General features: G+C 41.8%; 3 protein-coding genes across 4 annotated transcripts in view; 2 read left to right on the top strand and 1 right to left on the bottom strand.

Annotated features, from left to right (window-relative positions):
* Nucleotides 1-16062, bottom strand: part of ACYP2 (acylphosphatase 2) — a 183347-nt gene that overhangs the window by 40765 nt on the left and 126520 nt on the right. The gene's annotated exons all lie outside the window — the stretch shown is intronic.
* Nucleotides 3491-4570, top strand: LOC120851813 (E3 ubiquitin-protein ligase SIAH1-like). Its single transcript, XM_040224832.1, has one exon. It carries the CDS (start codon nt 3491-3493, stop codon nt 4337-4339), a length of 849 nt encoding a protein of 282 aa, XP_040080766.1. The 3' UTR covers nt 4340-4570.
* TSPYL6 (TSPY like 6) lies at nt 12578-13770 on the top strand. The gene has a single exon (XM_040224831.1). It carries the CDS (start codon nt 12715-12717, stop codon nt 13768-13770), a length of 1056 nt encoding a protein of 351 aa, XP_040080765.1. The 5' UTR covers nt 12578-12714.

The raw sequence follows: 16062 nt of genomic DNA, 5'->3' as shown, positions 1-16062 counted from the left end.
GGACTGGTTGGATATCCTTGCAGTCTAAGGGACTCTCAAGAGTCTTCTCCAATACCACAGTTCAAAAGCATCAATTCTTCAGCACTCAGCTTTCTTTATAGTCCAACTCTCACATTCATACATGACCACTGGAAAAACCATAGCCTTGACTAAATGGACCTTTGTTGGCAAAGTAATGTCTCTGCTTTTTAATATGCTGTCTAGGTGGATCATAACTTTCCTCCCAAGGAGTAAGTGTCTTTTAATTTCATGGCTGCAGTAACCATCTGCAGTGATTTTGGAGCCCCCAAAATAAAGTCTCTCACTGTTTCTACTGTTTCCCCATCTATTTCCTATGAAGTGATGGGACCAGATGCCACAATCTTAGTTTTCTGAATGTTGAGCTTTTAAGTCAACTTTTTCACTCTCCTCTTTCACTTTCATCAAGAGGCTTTTTAGTTCCTCTTCACTTTCTGCCATAAGGGTGGTGTCATCTGCATATCTGAGGTTATTGATATTTCTCCCAGCAATCTTGATTCCAGCTTGTGCTTCATCCAGCCCAGCATTCTGCATGATGTACTCTGCATGTAAGTTAAATAAGCAGGGTGACAATATACAGCCTTGATGTACTCCTTTCCTGATTTGGAACCAGCCTGTTGTTCTATGTCCAGTTCTAACTGTTGCTTCTTGGCCTGCAAACAGATTTCTCAGGAGGTAGGTCAGGTGGTCTGGTAGTCTCATCTCTTGAAGAATTTTCCACAGTTTTTTGAGTTAATAACTCAGAACAATAGACATGGCTTTGAATCTTGACTCAGTTATGTGACTTTGGGCAAATTACTTACTTGTAAACCTTGGAAACTTATTTTATCTGTAAGATGGAAAAAATAATACTTCATAAGGTAATTATGAGATTTAAACTAAAGGAGATAATTCATGTAATGTACTTGGGTGTTATACCTACTTGGAACACTGTAAATTCCCATGTAAAGACATATAAATATGGTACCTGAAACACTAATCAAAATTTTAACTCTTAAAAAACTACCACTCACAACCTTAAAATGACTCTATTTCTTTCAATACATTTGATAGGTCAGATCTTGTTATCAAAGAGTCATGGCTTAATTGAAAAAAGGAATTTCCCTTATTTTTCTGTCCTGTGTTTGCCTTTTTAAAGATGCCTTAAATCCCTATGGATTGGAGTCATGTATAAATTGATAGAGATACCAAGTTTCCTTAATCACAGCACCTAACTGAAATTTTTTATTTACTAAAATTGGAGAGAAGACAGAGCAAAATGCATTCATTCAATCTTGGCTTTATGAGTTTAGTAGTCTAACCATCTCATTTCACTACTGAAGGTTGTGGAATCATCAGAATCAAAATACCGAACTATTTGATACAGTTCATATTTAAACTTCTGAAATGAAAATGAATCTCAGTTGAAAAGTTCAAGTAGGGAAGAAGGGGCATTTTAAAGGAATTAAAATGTGGTGGCTAAGGTTCAAAGTAGCTATGGTTGGCAGAAAATCAAAGCTTTCCAAGTTGTGTCTTAGTTGTCAGTGACTGGAGTGTAGGTTTTCTGTATATGTGTTTTTTAACACTCCTTGAAATTGATAAGTATAACATGAACATTACTTGGACTTCATTTGATTTTATTTGAATTTCAACAGCTACCAACAGATGTGCTTAGAATGAATAGGCCCTGATTCCCAAATAGCACAGTATTTCACATCTATTTTAGACTATGAAATGAGAGCCGACTCCAGGAAGACAGCTCTGAACCTTTTTTCCAGCTGCAGAAATAACTCCTCTTGCTGCCCCCTGACCTACACCAAGGGAAGCTGCTTGAAAAGATATTCTTTTGCCAGCGATCATTCTACCATTGCAAGCCACAAATGGAAAAATAAACTAATGTCTTCTCTTCAGAAAACTTATTCTCACGGCCCCCAGAACCAGGTAGATAAATAAGGAAAACTATAGATTTATTTTTAAATTCCCTTCTCATTTTCCAAAATGGTATTTTTATTACCTTAGAAAATGGGGCTTCTTTGCTGTTCTATAGAAACTAACACAACATTATAAAGCAACTATGCTCCAATAAAAGTTAATTTAAAAAAAGAAAATGGGGCCTGTCAACTAACAGGACACTGTTAATCTCCAAAATAAGTTAATTCATTCAAGGACACCCCTCACCCCAAATTCCTTGGGACTTTGCCCCATCAGTTAATTCCCACTTGCCTCGACCGATGCGCTGTTCCTCCCCTTGGTTCTCAGACCTTACTTCAAGATGTACAAGTTCTACTCACTGGCAAGTAAAAACTTGTAACCTGAATTCTCCTCTAGCTGTTCCCCTATCTTATTTCTTCCCTTTGCACCTAAGCTTCTGGAGATGACAAATCCCTATTGAGTTAAACGGAAACTCTGACTTTGCTTTCAGACATAATAATGACTTTATTGGGTGCCTCTCTGTGCCAGACACTCTGATAGGCCTTCATATATTTTTCTTGATTAAAAAATCATGAATAATTCATGCTCATTTTAAGAAATTAAACAATTCAGAAACCGATAAAGGCAGCACCAACATCTTCCCTACGCAAGCCCACATTATAATTGTTACAACCACCACTAGAGAGAAGATTTATTGACCATATTTCATAGATGAGAAAACTGAGGCTGAGAAAAGTTCAGAGTATACCCTGTAGTGTTTAACAGAAAGAGCTTTAGAGTCTCGTTATCTGGGTTCATTTCTCAACTTTGTAATTTACTATATATGTCCACTGATGCTTTTGAACTGTGGTGCTGGAGAAGACTCTTGAGAGTCCTTTAGACTGCAAGGAGATCAAACCAGTCAATCCTAAAGGAAATAAACCCTGAATACTTACTGGAAGGACAGACGCTGAAGCTGAAACTCCAATACTTTGGCTACCTGATGCGAAGAGCTGACTCATTGGAAAAGACTCTGATGCTGGGAAAGATTGAGGGCAGAAGGAGAAGGGGACGACAGAGGATGAGATGGTTGGACAGCTTCACCAACTCAATGGACATGAGTCTGAGCAAACTGTGGAGACAGTGAAGGATAGGGAACCCTGGTGTGCTGCAGTCCATGGGGTCGCAAAGAGCTGGACACAACTGAGTGACTGAACAACAACAACAATGTGTCTGTGAGTAAATTACTTGTTATTTCTATGCCTCAGTTCGCCTATCTGTAAAATGGGGCTAATAATAGTATCTAGTTCATAGGATGCAGTGAGGATATAATATGCTAAAGCATAAAAATATTGCTATTCCTAAAGAAAAAAATCAAAAAGAGAAATTATTTTAAAATAACAGCTAAGAGTTTCAACTTTTCTACAGGAGAGCAGATACCAACCTAGCCAAGAAAATCAAGTTGGAGAATTCCAGAAACAGAAGTTGCTTCTGATACTTTGTAAGTGACTTGTGGCGTCTTCAGGCAACACTTTGTCCTGGGCACTCCTGCAGTTTAAAAGAATCCACCAATTCATAAGAAATGAGCCGTCAGACTGCAACAGCATTACCTACTGGAACCTCAAAGTGTGTGCCGTCTCAGAGGGTGCCTGCCCTGACGGGCACGACTGCCTCCAACAATGACCTGGCGAGCCTCTTTGAGTGTCCGGTCTGCTTCGACTATGTGCTGCCACCTATTCTCCAGTGCCAGAGTGGCCATCTGGTTTTCAGCAACTGTCGCCCAAAGCTCACATGTTGTCCAACTTGCCGGGGCCCATTGGGATCCATTCGCAACTTGGCTATGGAGAAAGTGGCCAATTCAGTACTTTTCCTTTGTAAATACGCCTCTTCTGGATGTGAAATAACTCTGCCACACACAGAAAAAGCAGACCACGAAGAGCTCTGTGAGTTTAGGCCTTATTCCTGCCCGTGCCCTGGTGCTTCCTGTAAATGGCAAGGCTCTCTGGATGCTGTCATGCCGCATCTGATGCATCAGCATAAGTCCATCACAACCCTGCAGGGAGAGGACATAGTTTTCCTTGCCACAGACATTAATCTTCCTGGTGCTGTAGACTGGGTGATGATGCAGTCCTGTTTCGGCTTTCACTTCATGTTGGTCTTGGAGAAGCAGGAAAAATATGATGGTCACCAGCAATTCTTTGCAATTGTACAGCTGATAGGAACATGCAAGCAAGCTGAAAATTTTGCTTATCGACTTGAGCTAAATGGTCATAGGCGGCGATTGACTTGGGAAGCCACTCCTCGATCTATTCATGAGGGAATTGCAACAGCCATTATGAATAGTGACTGCCTAGTCTTTGACACCAGCATTGCACAGCTCTTTGCAGAAAATGGCAATTTAGGCATCAATGTAACTATTTCCATGTGTTGAAATGGCAATCAGACATTTTCTGGCCAGTGTTTAAAACCATTGCATTTGATTTCACAGAGAATAAGGCACCTGTCTGCCTACCAACCAAAAACTGTGGTAGGTGGAAGCTAGACACATGAAGGTAAATAAAAGGAAAGGCTGTTAAATACAGGAAACAGTTGCATGTAATAACACTAATATATTTAAAAATAAGTCAACAGTAAACCACTGAAAAATAAATAAATAAATAAATAAATATATATATATATATACACACACACACCCAAGATGGGCATCTTTTGTATTAAGAAAGGAAGCATTGTGAAATAATTCTGAATTTGTGTTTGTTGTAGATTGAGTGTACCGTTGAAAAATACTGGGTTCTTGTTTCTTTGTGTGCCTGTGTGTGTGTGTATGCGCGTGTGTGTGAGTGTGTTTGGATTTTTTTTTTCCTTTAACTGACAAGCCATGTTGAGTGGTCTTGGACCACTGCTTTTCCCCTATGTGAGTCAATACATAGTGCTGCTGAGTGTGTATATTTTTTTCTGTGTGTATTTGCTAATTTTTATTAATTCTAGTTTTTCATTAAATAAATTTGACTTTCTTTTCTGTAATTCAGGTTTTTCCTCACTTTTTTTTTGGTACCTTTTAAAGTTAGTGTCTTTTTGATATGCATAATTGTTGATGGTAAAATTTATACATGTGTTCATTACATATTTTCTTTTCCCCATTAATCAGTTTATTAGAAATATTTTAAATTCAACTGTTTTGTGAAGATATGAGTTTCAGAAAGGAAACATAACATCAGAAGAATTGTCAGAAACTAGTTAAAGCAGCTATAAAATGATCTCCCTCTCTTCTCCAGTTGAGTCATACCTTCAAACTTATTCTTTGTAAGGTTAGGGAGTACTGATTTTTTTTTTTTTTAAATACTGGGGAAAAAAAATCAGGCTCCCTCTTGCCCCCACATATCTTGGACAAATCACATATGTTTAAAATTTGTTCTTGTGTTTATTGGTTTTGCAAAAGAAGGCATCGTCTCACACAGTATTTGTAATTAAAAGCAAATCATTTGTTTAAAAAGCAGTTTGCAAAAAAATGTTTTTGGTTTTTTATAATTCTCGTTAAAAGAGTATCTGGCAAATTAAAAAATAAAATAAAATAAAATAAAATAACAGCTAAGAAGAAAACGCTAACAGCAATTAGAGCAAAACTCTGTTCACCATTCTGCACCTAGTATAGAGTCTGAGTTTTTAAACCTGCTGGAAATTTCTATGCCAAAACGACACTTGTATTGCAATGATGACTCTATCAGTGGACTTTGCTTTTTAAAATCACACTATTTTTTAAAGATCCAATAATATTATTTCAATTTTTCATGATTAAATTTTATTCATTTGCTATAGTATCAATTTCATTATTTTTAATTTATCTGAGGCTAGAATGATTATGTATGTTTAACATTTAGATATTATAAACATTTTTTATAGTGTTTTGACTCATATTTTAAATTTTTGAAATGGCTCTGTGTGTCCCTGGCTGATTTGGTTCCCCCTGCCATCTAGCTCTACCCCCCACCCTACACAGACCTCAGCCTCTTTACAGTTACATTAGGCACTGGAATGTATATTTGCTTTCTGTCAGTGCTATAATGGTAGAAAACTACTAAATCATAATGATTAACTTTCCCAGGGTAAATCATTACCCACACCCTGTTAACTCAGATATTTTCTCCCTACTTCTCTATATTTATATGCTAGTTCTAAGAGGCAGCAGAGATGACTGCAGCTATAAAGCTACTTGGTTAATCACTCAAAACTTCTTTTTTACCATGTCCTTTGTAAACACAGTTTAATGGTCTCTCTCTGGGAAACAGAGGAAATTAACAAAGTGTACATTTCCTTCTCTTGTGTACCAACACTCTTTTGAGTCTTTAACATAATGCACTGAAGCCCTCGGCTTTCTAAACTGGGTGGCCTAGCCTGAAGAACAATATTTCTGTATGTTAAGTCACTAAACAAACATACTTGTTTAAAGAATTTAGGTCAAGAAAGAGATTCCTTTCAAAACAACTAAGAACCAAACAACAATATTTGAGGAGTCAAAGAAAAATAAGACTATACAATTCACAGGCTCTCTTCATTCATCTTATATTAAGTTTAGTTTTTTTAAACATCATGCTGTTTCTGTTTCCCAGAAAATTTAAACACTTCACAATTCGATGATGTGCAGATTTGTAGCTAAACTGCACTCCCCTCAAAAAGCCACCTTCCTTCTTTACTCATATTTCTTCTTCTATTCTTTCTCTTTTCTGCTGCCGCCCCCCCCACCCCGCTTCTTTCTGTCTCTGGTTGAGATTTTGTACTAGCTCTCTTTGTTGTTGTTAAGTCACTCAGTCATGTCCGACTCTTTGCAACCCTATGGATTGCAGCCTGCCAGGCTCCTCTGTCCATGGGATTTCTCGGGCAAGAATACTGGAGTGGGTTGCCATTTCCTTCTACAGGGGAATCTTCCCAACTCAGGGATCAAACCTGTGTCTCCTACATTAGCAGGCAGCTTCTTTATGAGCCACCAGGGAAGCCCACTAGCTCTCTTTACTCATCTTAAAAAAAATTTTTATAGTCAGAGTGTTTCAAGCCCAAAATAAAAATCATATTTTGTTCTTTTCAGCAGTTTCCAGTCCATACTGCAGGACACAAGAAAAATAAAAGACCCCCAAAGAGAATAACATTTCACACTGAACTCAAAGAATATTATCACTACTAATTTCCCAATTAAAAAAACATACACATTTCTTGGTTTTGATCAGCTTATATATGTGACTTTCTTCTGAACACCTTAAGGAAATATATATAATACAGGCTCTGTGACGTTAATATGAAATTCTAAAGGTACCTGCCTTCTAACTAATTTAGCCAAAGGTGGTGATGTTAGATAATTAACCTTAAAATACAGACCCAGCTTTAAATCTCTTGACATCAGTTTAGATCACCTAATGCCCTGCATGCTTGCTGCTCATGTCATTCCCCCTCATTTCTCAAGGATTCTAGCTACTGGCTTATTCTCACTTCTTTCAGTGATTTCAGTATGCACATTGGTGATCCTTCCCACCCAGGCCGCTTGGTTCACTGATGTCCTCCCCTACAATGACCTTGTCCTCAAAGTACCTCATCAGAGGCCTAGTTGGATGGAGGAGTCAAGTCCTAGCCAATCTCCTGCAGTCCACTCTCAGACCACTATCTCTTATTCTTGTAGCTTCCTTTGGTACTTGACCCCAGGGACCCTTCGATTCCCTGGGCATTGCGATCCATTGATCAGGCCACCTTTTCACTGCCCCCACCCCTACGTCTTTTATTGCTCTAGCTTAGATTCTCAGATCCATGATTATAATCATTCTCTTGTCCTTCATGCTTCAGTGCTAAATCCAGCTCTGCTTCTTCATGCTGCACCTGTAAACTGAATGTTGTTGCAGAAAAATTCACAACTACACTGATGTGCCTCATTTAAATTCAGGATCTTAATGCTGTTTGACAATCACAGCATATGTCATCATCCTGTCACTCTTTGATTCTCCAGACAACTATTTCCTACTTGTCTCTTCCCAGAATCCTTCTGCCCCTTACCTCATCCCCTCTTGCACTTGAATCGAATCTTGCTTTCTCCTTTACCGAGTACCCAGAAGCGATGTGAAGAGAATTTCATCAATTCCATCATCACTTCTACCCACCAAACAGCATCTACACCCTCATACTTTGCCTTCCTGCTGGTTCCCACAGTGGCCTTGTCATGTTCCAACTAAAGGCTGACTTTTCCTCCTCTACTTGGGCACTAGATTCCATCTCCTCTCACCTATTCAAGGACGTCCCTCCAATGATTCTCCTGTCTCTCTCCTACATCATGAATTTTTGCCCGCTGCTGAATCATTTGCATCAGCAGGAACACAAACTTCTTTTTCTCCCATTTCAAAAACCTTTTTTGGAGCCACTTTCTCCACCAGCCATCATCCCATTTCTTTAGAGCAAAACTTCAAGGTTCATATATACTTGCTATTTTCACTTTGTCCCTCCTGGATTTTCTCTTAAAGACATCACAGGACATCCCTGGTGGCTCAGTGGTAAAGAATCCACCTGCCAGTGCAGGAGATGTGGGTTCAATCCCTGGTCAAGGAGGGATTCAGGCCCACATGCCTCAGATCAACCAAGCCTGTGGGCCACAACTATCGAGCCTGTGCTCTAGGGCTCACGAGCCACAAATACCGAAGCCCATGCACCTGGGAGCCCGTGCTCTTCAATAAGAGAAGCCACTGCAGTGAGAAGTCTGCACACCACAACCAGAGAGCAGTCCTTGCTCAGCACGGTGAGAGAAAAGCCCACGTGGCAGCGAAGACCCAGCACAGCCAAAACATAAATTAAAAGCCATTACGGCCAAGCTGTCACCCCACCACTCCTCCCAAACAGGTTTTGTCAAGTGATGACTCCATTTATTCCCCTTCTGGGCAAATCCCTCAAAAGAGTATCAATATTCACAGTCTCCAATTTCTTTCCTCCCATTCCCCTTAAAATCTATTCTGACCTTCATCATTTTTGTTGTAAAATCCATTGGTCAATTCTCATCTTACTTGACCCATCAGCACCACATCACACAGTCGAACTTCCCTTTACATATTTGGCTTTCAGTATACTGCATGTTTTCAGATTCTCTCCTCCTTCACTGGTCTCCCCTTAGTCTCTTTTGCTGGTTCTTCCCCTTCTTCCTGACCTTGTAATTTTGGAGCCCCTAGGGCTTGGTCTATTGCTACTCACATCCTTAGTGATTTCATCCAGCTTTAAATATTGCTTTAAATATCATGTGTGCTGATTACTTCCAAGTGTGTATCCCCACCCTAGACCTCTCTTGTGCTCCAGTCTCATAATGCCCACTTGTTATCTCAACTCTCATCCAAAGTCATCTCAAACTTAACATGTCCAAAAGCAACTTCTGATTTTCCCGCAAAGGTCTCTTCTATCATAACATCCCTTATATCTGCATCTGGCAGCTTCATCCTATCAGTTGCTCAGGTCAAAATTCATGTAATCATCCTTGACTTCTTTCCTTCTCTTATACCCTGTATCCAGTTCACCATGAAATCATGCCAGCTTTACCATCATACTATATGTGCTACCCAAATCCACTGTGGAGTATCACCTTCACCTTGATTACATTGATAGCCTTCTAAAACATCTCCCTGTATCTATCATTGTCCCCACATAGTCTATTCTTCACTCAGGAGCCAGTGATCCATGCAAAATGCGTCCAATTTTGAGTCCTCTGCCCAAAATTCTATAGTGGTTTCCCACATCACTAAGAATAACACCAAACTTCTTACAATATTATGTAATATGCTGCTTGATCTGGCCTCTTTCATTCACCCTGCTCCAGTCACACTGATCTCCTTCTGGTTATTCCCTGAACACCCTAAGCATGTTCCTGTCCTAAGGCTTCTGTTTAGCTCCTCTTTCTTCCTGGAATGCTCCTCTCTAGAATATCCACCGAGCTAAATCCTTCCTTCTTTGAATCTTTGCCAAAATCTTTTCAGTGAGGTTTCCTCTGACTGTGCTCAATCACATCCAACTCTTTGTGATCCCATAGACTATAGACTCAGATATGTAGCTGACACCACCCTTATGATAGAAAGTGAAGAACTAAAGAGCATCTTGATGAAAGTGAAAGAGGAAAGTGAAAAAGCTGGCTTAAAATTCAACATTGAAGAAACTAAGATTATGGCATCTGATCCCATCACTTCATGGCAAATAGATGGGGAAACAATGGAAACAGTGAGAGACTTTATTTTTTTGGGGGGGGCATCCAAAATCAGTGTGGATGGTCACTGCAGCCATGAAATTAAAAGGTGCTTGCTTCTTGAAAGAAAAACTTTGACCAATCTAGACAGCATACTAAAAAGCAGAGACATTACTTTGCCAACAAAGGTCCGTCTAGTCAAGGCTATAGTTTTTCCAGTGGTCATGTATGGATGTGAGAGTTGGACTATAAAGAAAGCTGAGCACCAAAGAATTGATGCTTTTGAATTGTGGTGCTGGAGAAGACTCTTGAGAGTCCCTTGGACTGCAAAGATATCCAACCAGTCCATCCTAAAGGAAATCAGTCCTGAATATTCATTAGAAGGTCTGATGCTGAAGCTGAAACTCCAATCCTTTGGCCACCTGATGTGAAGAACTGACTCATGCAAAAGACCCTGATGCTGGGAAAGGTTGAAGGCAGGAGGACAAGGGGACAACAGAGGATGAGATAGTTGGATGGCAACACCAATTCGATGGACATGGGTTTGAGCAAGCTCTGGGAGTTGGTGATGGACAGGGAAGCTGGTGTGCTGCAGTCCATGGGGTCACAGAGAGTCAGACATGACTGAGTGACTGAACTGAACTGAGACTGTAGCCTGCCAGGCTCCTCTGTCCATGGGATTTCGCAGGCAAGAATACTGGAGTAGGTTGCCATTCTCTTCTCGAGGGGATCTTCCTGACTCAGGGATTAAGCCCACATCTCATGTGCTGCCAGGCTGATTTTTTACCTGTGCCACCTGGGAAGCCCTTTTCTCTGACTACCCTTTCAAAACCACAGTCTGCTCCCAATTCCCTACCCCACAACTCTCAATCCCCTTACTCAACACTATGTATTGTTTTATCCGTAGCACTTATCACTTTCTAATATGTTTTGTTTACTTTTTTATTATTGTTTTTTCCTCTGCTAGAAACTCCAAGAGTGAAGAAATCTTTGTTCTGTTTAATAATATATATACTAAGAGCCTAAAATAGGAGTAGGCATGCCACAGGCACACAGTAATGTGTTCCTTGAAGGTTAAGGAAGTATTTGTCTCAAACCACTTAGCCTCATGTTAATCTTGTAGGAAGTTTTTTTTAACCCTTGATTCTGTTTATTTCTATTTATTTTTTTCACTGCATTTCAGTGTTGAGTTGTATTTCCATAAATTCATATATTCATCCAAGTTTGAAAATGTACTACTGACAGTTTGTCCAACATGTTCCCTTATATTTCCTTAAATCAGTACTGTGACTATATTTTCCATTCCAAATATTGTTTACTTATTCTCTCTCCTTTTATTATTAATCTTTGGTTGATACTTTTTATTTATTGTCTTTCGTTAATTTCTCCTTTTATATTCATCATTACCTTTTCTCTCCTTTCTCTGGCCTAACTCTGCTGGTCTTGTACACACTACTCAGCTTAGTCTATGATGAGTGATACAGTGCTCACCAGTATTTTCAGCTTCCTTCTCCTTGCAGTCTCAGGGAAGGTTTTTACTTCTCTGACCCCTTAAAGTTAGGCAAGACTGTCTGACTAGCTCTGACCAATGACATATGTCACTTTTAATGGAAACATTTAAAACCCTATGCATGGGGAAAGGATGTTCCCTTCAATAAATACTGCTTGGTCATTCAGACAGTCATATGGGGGAAAAATGAATCTTGACCCCTATCACACCATTGGCAAAAAGCAACTCCAAATGGACTGCAGATATAAATGAAAACAATAATAGAAAGGCAAGATTTCTTAACAGGGCACAAAAAGCACTGATCTAAAGGGAAAAAAATGATAAATTGCAATATATGATTAAAAACTTTTGTTCATTAAAAGACATAACTGCTGTTGCTGCTACTAAGTCGCTTCAGTCGTGTCCAACTGTGTGTGACCCCATAGACGGCAGCCCACCAGGCTCCACCATCCCTGGGATTCTCCAGGCAAGAACAGTGGAGTGGGTTGCCATTTCCTTCTCCACGATAGTGAAAAAGCAACTCAGAGGGGAGAAGATATTTCCAATACACAGATCTGAAAAATGATTTGTATCTAGCATGTACGATGGATTCCTACAACACAAAAAATACAGAATATGCAATAGAAAACATGGAGAGAAGACTCTTAGACTTAACACAAAGCGGATATCCAAATGGTAAAGTCAAAACCACGTGAAAGATTCTCAATTCCTCAGACATTAGGTACCTGCACATTAAAACCACTGTGTGACTATATCACACATGCACCAGAATACTGAGAATAAAAAGGTTGGCAGAACCCACAGAACTAGACTAGATGAGATGGAGAGTGAGTGTCTACAGACTGAGGGGTGAGTGTCAGGAAGCTGAAGAGTGGGTCTCCTGAGACTGCAGGGTGGGTGGCGCAATCCCCTGGTTTGCATGAGTGAGTCTTTTGTGAGGAAACAGATGCCAACAAACAGCTGGTCAGGCTGGCCTACATGAGCGTCCCTGTTAGAGCCAAGGGATCCCTCCTGCCTAAGCCCATACCTTCACTACTCCTGACCACGCCCTGGGAGAACCGGACCGCAGCAGTGCCAGCTTCTAGAGGAAACCCAGGTGCTGGTGGAGATGAGTGAGGGCAGCCTGGAGACTGTTGTGCTCCCACCGCTCCTGCTTCCGGAGGAGGGGGGCGCACCCCAGGCCCCCGCGGACCCCAGCCCTACTCCCCAGCTCCCAACTGCTGGGGCTCACGGTCGTGGAGTGGCCCGAGTGGGACTAGAAGAGGTCGGGCCACCCAGGGAGGGCAGGGAAGCAACCTCTGCCTCTGCCTCTGGGGCAGCCAACAGCAGCCTGGAAAATGGTTTTCAGTGTGAAACTGGCGGGGAGAAGGCCCTAGAAACCTGCGACACCGGGAGATCAGAGTCTGAACTGACGGCCGGAGGGAAGGCTGCGGAAGCTAAGACCGAAAGGGGCCCCATCTTCTCAGAAGCAGCGAACCAGGAGGAGAGGGTTGAAGTGGAGAAGCCAGTGGGTGAGGAAAGGGAAGTGGTGGAGGAACGCAGAGGGGTAAAGGAGGCAAAGGACGAGGCAGGGCCCCCAACCCGGAGTGAGGGTCTCCACCTGAAGGCCCTGGAGTGCAGCCAGCTGGAAGTGGACGCTGGGAACGCTCAGGCTGACCCGGCCTTCCTCCGGGTGGAGCGCAGGTACAGGCGCGTGCGTCAACACTACCTCCAGTGGAGGAAGCGTGTCATTCGGCACATCCCCGGCTTCTGGGTCACTGCCTTTCGGAACCACCCGCAGCTATCTGCCCTGATTAGAGGCAGAGATGCAGAGGTATTCAGCTACTTAGCCAATTTGGAGGTGAAGGAGCTCAGACATCCTAGGATGGGCTATAAATTCAAGTTCCTCTTTCGAAGAAACCCATACTTCAGAAACAAGTGGCTTGTGAAGGAATACGAGGTCACACCCTCCGGCCAAGTGGTCTCTCTTTCCACTCCGCTCATATGGGACCCGGGTCATGAAGCCCAGGTCTTCCTTTATAGGAACCAAGACCTCATGTGTGGCTTTTTTGCCTGGTTTTCAGACAACAGCCTTCCAGAGTCTGACAGGATTGCTGAGATTATCAGAGAGGACCTCTGGCCAAAGGCACTGCAATATTACCTATTGGATGAAGTGCCCCCATAGAGCTAGACTTCTCCAGATAAGGGAACCAGTGGAGACCCCCAGGCCCCCTGGGTTCCAATCTGGCTAACCTTTGCTCTTGGGAATACTCCTCACAGGTCCCCTGCCACCTCCTGCCCGACCTGGGCCTTGGCTACAGCAAGGGTATGCCTTTTACTGGTTTTGTGCTGACCTTTCTACACCTTCCTTCCACTGGACGTTCAGTTCTCTTAGCTTTCAAGACTGAGACCTTCGTGGCCATGCTGCTCCACTTCCCCATGGTCTTCTTGATGTCCTGTGTTAATACTACATGCGGCACCGTGGTGGCTCACCTTCTAAGCCAAACAAATGTAGATTTCTCTGCCTTTGTCGGCACTGCTTGGACACTGTTCCCAAGGCTTCTGGTCTAGTTACTACCACCTGGATTTTCAGCTATGTTTAAGAGCCTGTTTTACTCATTCTGCTCTGCACATGGCCTGTGGACAACTGCTGGGCATTAAATAAAGTCAAGAGAGAACAGCAGTGGGCTGCTTGGTCTGATTTATGCAACCCTATTGCTCTTCCTGCTTCTCTGATTACCTATTGCTGCCTGCAACTGGATACACCCACCACCTTAGGCTGCCGCCTGCTGGATGAACATTTTCTAGACCTTGTCAGGTCCACTTTTCTAGTTTTTTGGTAAACAAGAATCTTCAGAATTGGTGGTAGACCCAGGTTTCCTGCCAGCATGTAAAAGACCTTTCTATTTCTCCTCTGGGCTTTGCTGGTGGCTCAGATGGTAAAGAATCCGCCTGCAATGCAGGAGACCTGGGTTTGATCCCTGGATTTGGAAGATCCCCTGGAGAAGGGAACGGCTACCCACTCCAGTATTTCTCCTCATTCCTTACCATCACTCAGGAACCCTACTTTTACTGTCAGGCAAGTGGTTGAGGGGACAAGTTAGACTCATTTACATGGCAAGGATAATGATGGTGTCCTTGACAAGTATCAGGTTTTCTCAGCCTCAACCAGTAAAGCCATGCAAAGGTTAGCTACTTTCATTTGTCTCCCTTCTTCCTCCTGAACATGATGAAGAGCCAGCGGTGCCAGGGCAGACAAACACCTCCCCTTCTCTTTCTCCTGTCTTTCTTATATCTCTCCTATCTCTTTTTTAAAAGTGGTAGCTCAGAAACATCTGCAGAAGCAGGCTTTGCTGTTTTTGTGTGTGCGTGCTTAGTCACTTCAGTCTTGTCCGACTCTCTGCGACCCCATGGACCATGGCCTGCCGGGTTCCTCTGCCCATGGGATTCTCCAGACAAGAATACTGGAGGGGGTTGCCATTTCCCTCTCCAAATCTGACCTGAGACAAGCCAAAATGACTGCCACAAGGAGGCGGTTTAACTTGGGTCTTTACTATTTCAAGAGGCAGGGAGAGTCCTGTAAGGAGACTACGCGAGCCCTTACTCCTCTCTGCCTTCTTCGCAGCCCTCACCCATCTACAGCAATACCTAGACAGTTGGAAGAAAGGTAGATGTATACGGAATGAATGGATGGGAGAACTGAAGAGACTGGGGCGAGTGCCGCCCTAAGAAAGAAAACTGAACAGACGCCCAGAGGCAGAAATGACCCAGGGAAAATATGGGCCCAGAATGAAAACTGGGTTGGCTGAGAGCCTGCAAGGAAGGGATATCTTCTCTTGTCAGTGGTGATGGAAGGAGAAATATTTTTCTCAGGATTGGGATGGGAGAACTGAAGGTAGTTGAAATGCTAACTATGTTGCTGAAAGATGGGTTCTTTAAAGAAATTCAAACAATGCAATTATGTGGAAGATTAATACTGTGCCCTTAATTTCACTAGTATTTAGTAAAACCCTATTACTTTCTCTGTTTCTGTTTATTGGGAAGATGCGGCTGTATACGTTTTCTTTTGCTTTTAGTTGAGAACATTTGAAAAGAATGCTAATCTCTTTCTTGTACAATATGGAAATTATAGTGAATATTCATGATGATTTTTAACATGTTTCTGTTAAAATTGTATCTTTAGAAGTAAAATTGAATAACTTGGTCTTGCCAGACTCTGAAGACTTTGGAAATTATTGTCTTTATGGAAAAATAACACACAAAAATTTGTGGCTCTGACTGTCTTCACAATTTATCCTGGTAACAACTTAATAATTGATGTATCTCTCTCTCTGAATGGCAGAAATACTTGGGAGGTTTCTCTGTAAAATTGGAAGTGTACCATTGGCATATTTTTCTTTCCTTATTTGCATGTTGGTAAAATAAAAGCATGTCAGTATAAAAAAATAAACTAAAAAGATAGAAAATAGCAAGGGTG

This window comes from Oryx dammah, unplaced genomic scaffold, assembly GCF_014754425.2.
Source record: "Oryx dammah isolate SB20612 unplaced genomic scaffold, SCBI_Odam_1.1 HiC_scaffold_25, whole genome shotgun sequence".
In the NCBI taxonomy this organism is placed as follows: domain Eukaryota; kingdom Metazoa; phylum Chordata; class Mammalia; order Artiodactyla; family Bovidae; genus Oryx; species Oryx dammah.
The sequence above is the reverse complement of the archived record's forward strand: the minus strand, read 5'-3'. Positions and strand labels throughout refer to the sequence as shown.

Excerpts from the sequence above, each read along its gene's own strand:
- TSPYL6 (XM_040224831.1), top strand. The coding sequence starts at position 12,715 with ATGAGTGAGGGCAGCCTGGAGACTGTTGTGCTCCCACCGCTCCTGCTT.
- LOC120851813 (XM_040224832.1), top strand. The coding sequence starts at position 3,491 with ATGAGCCGTCAGACTGCAACAGCATTACCTACTGGAACCTCAAAGTGT.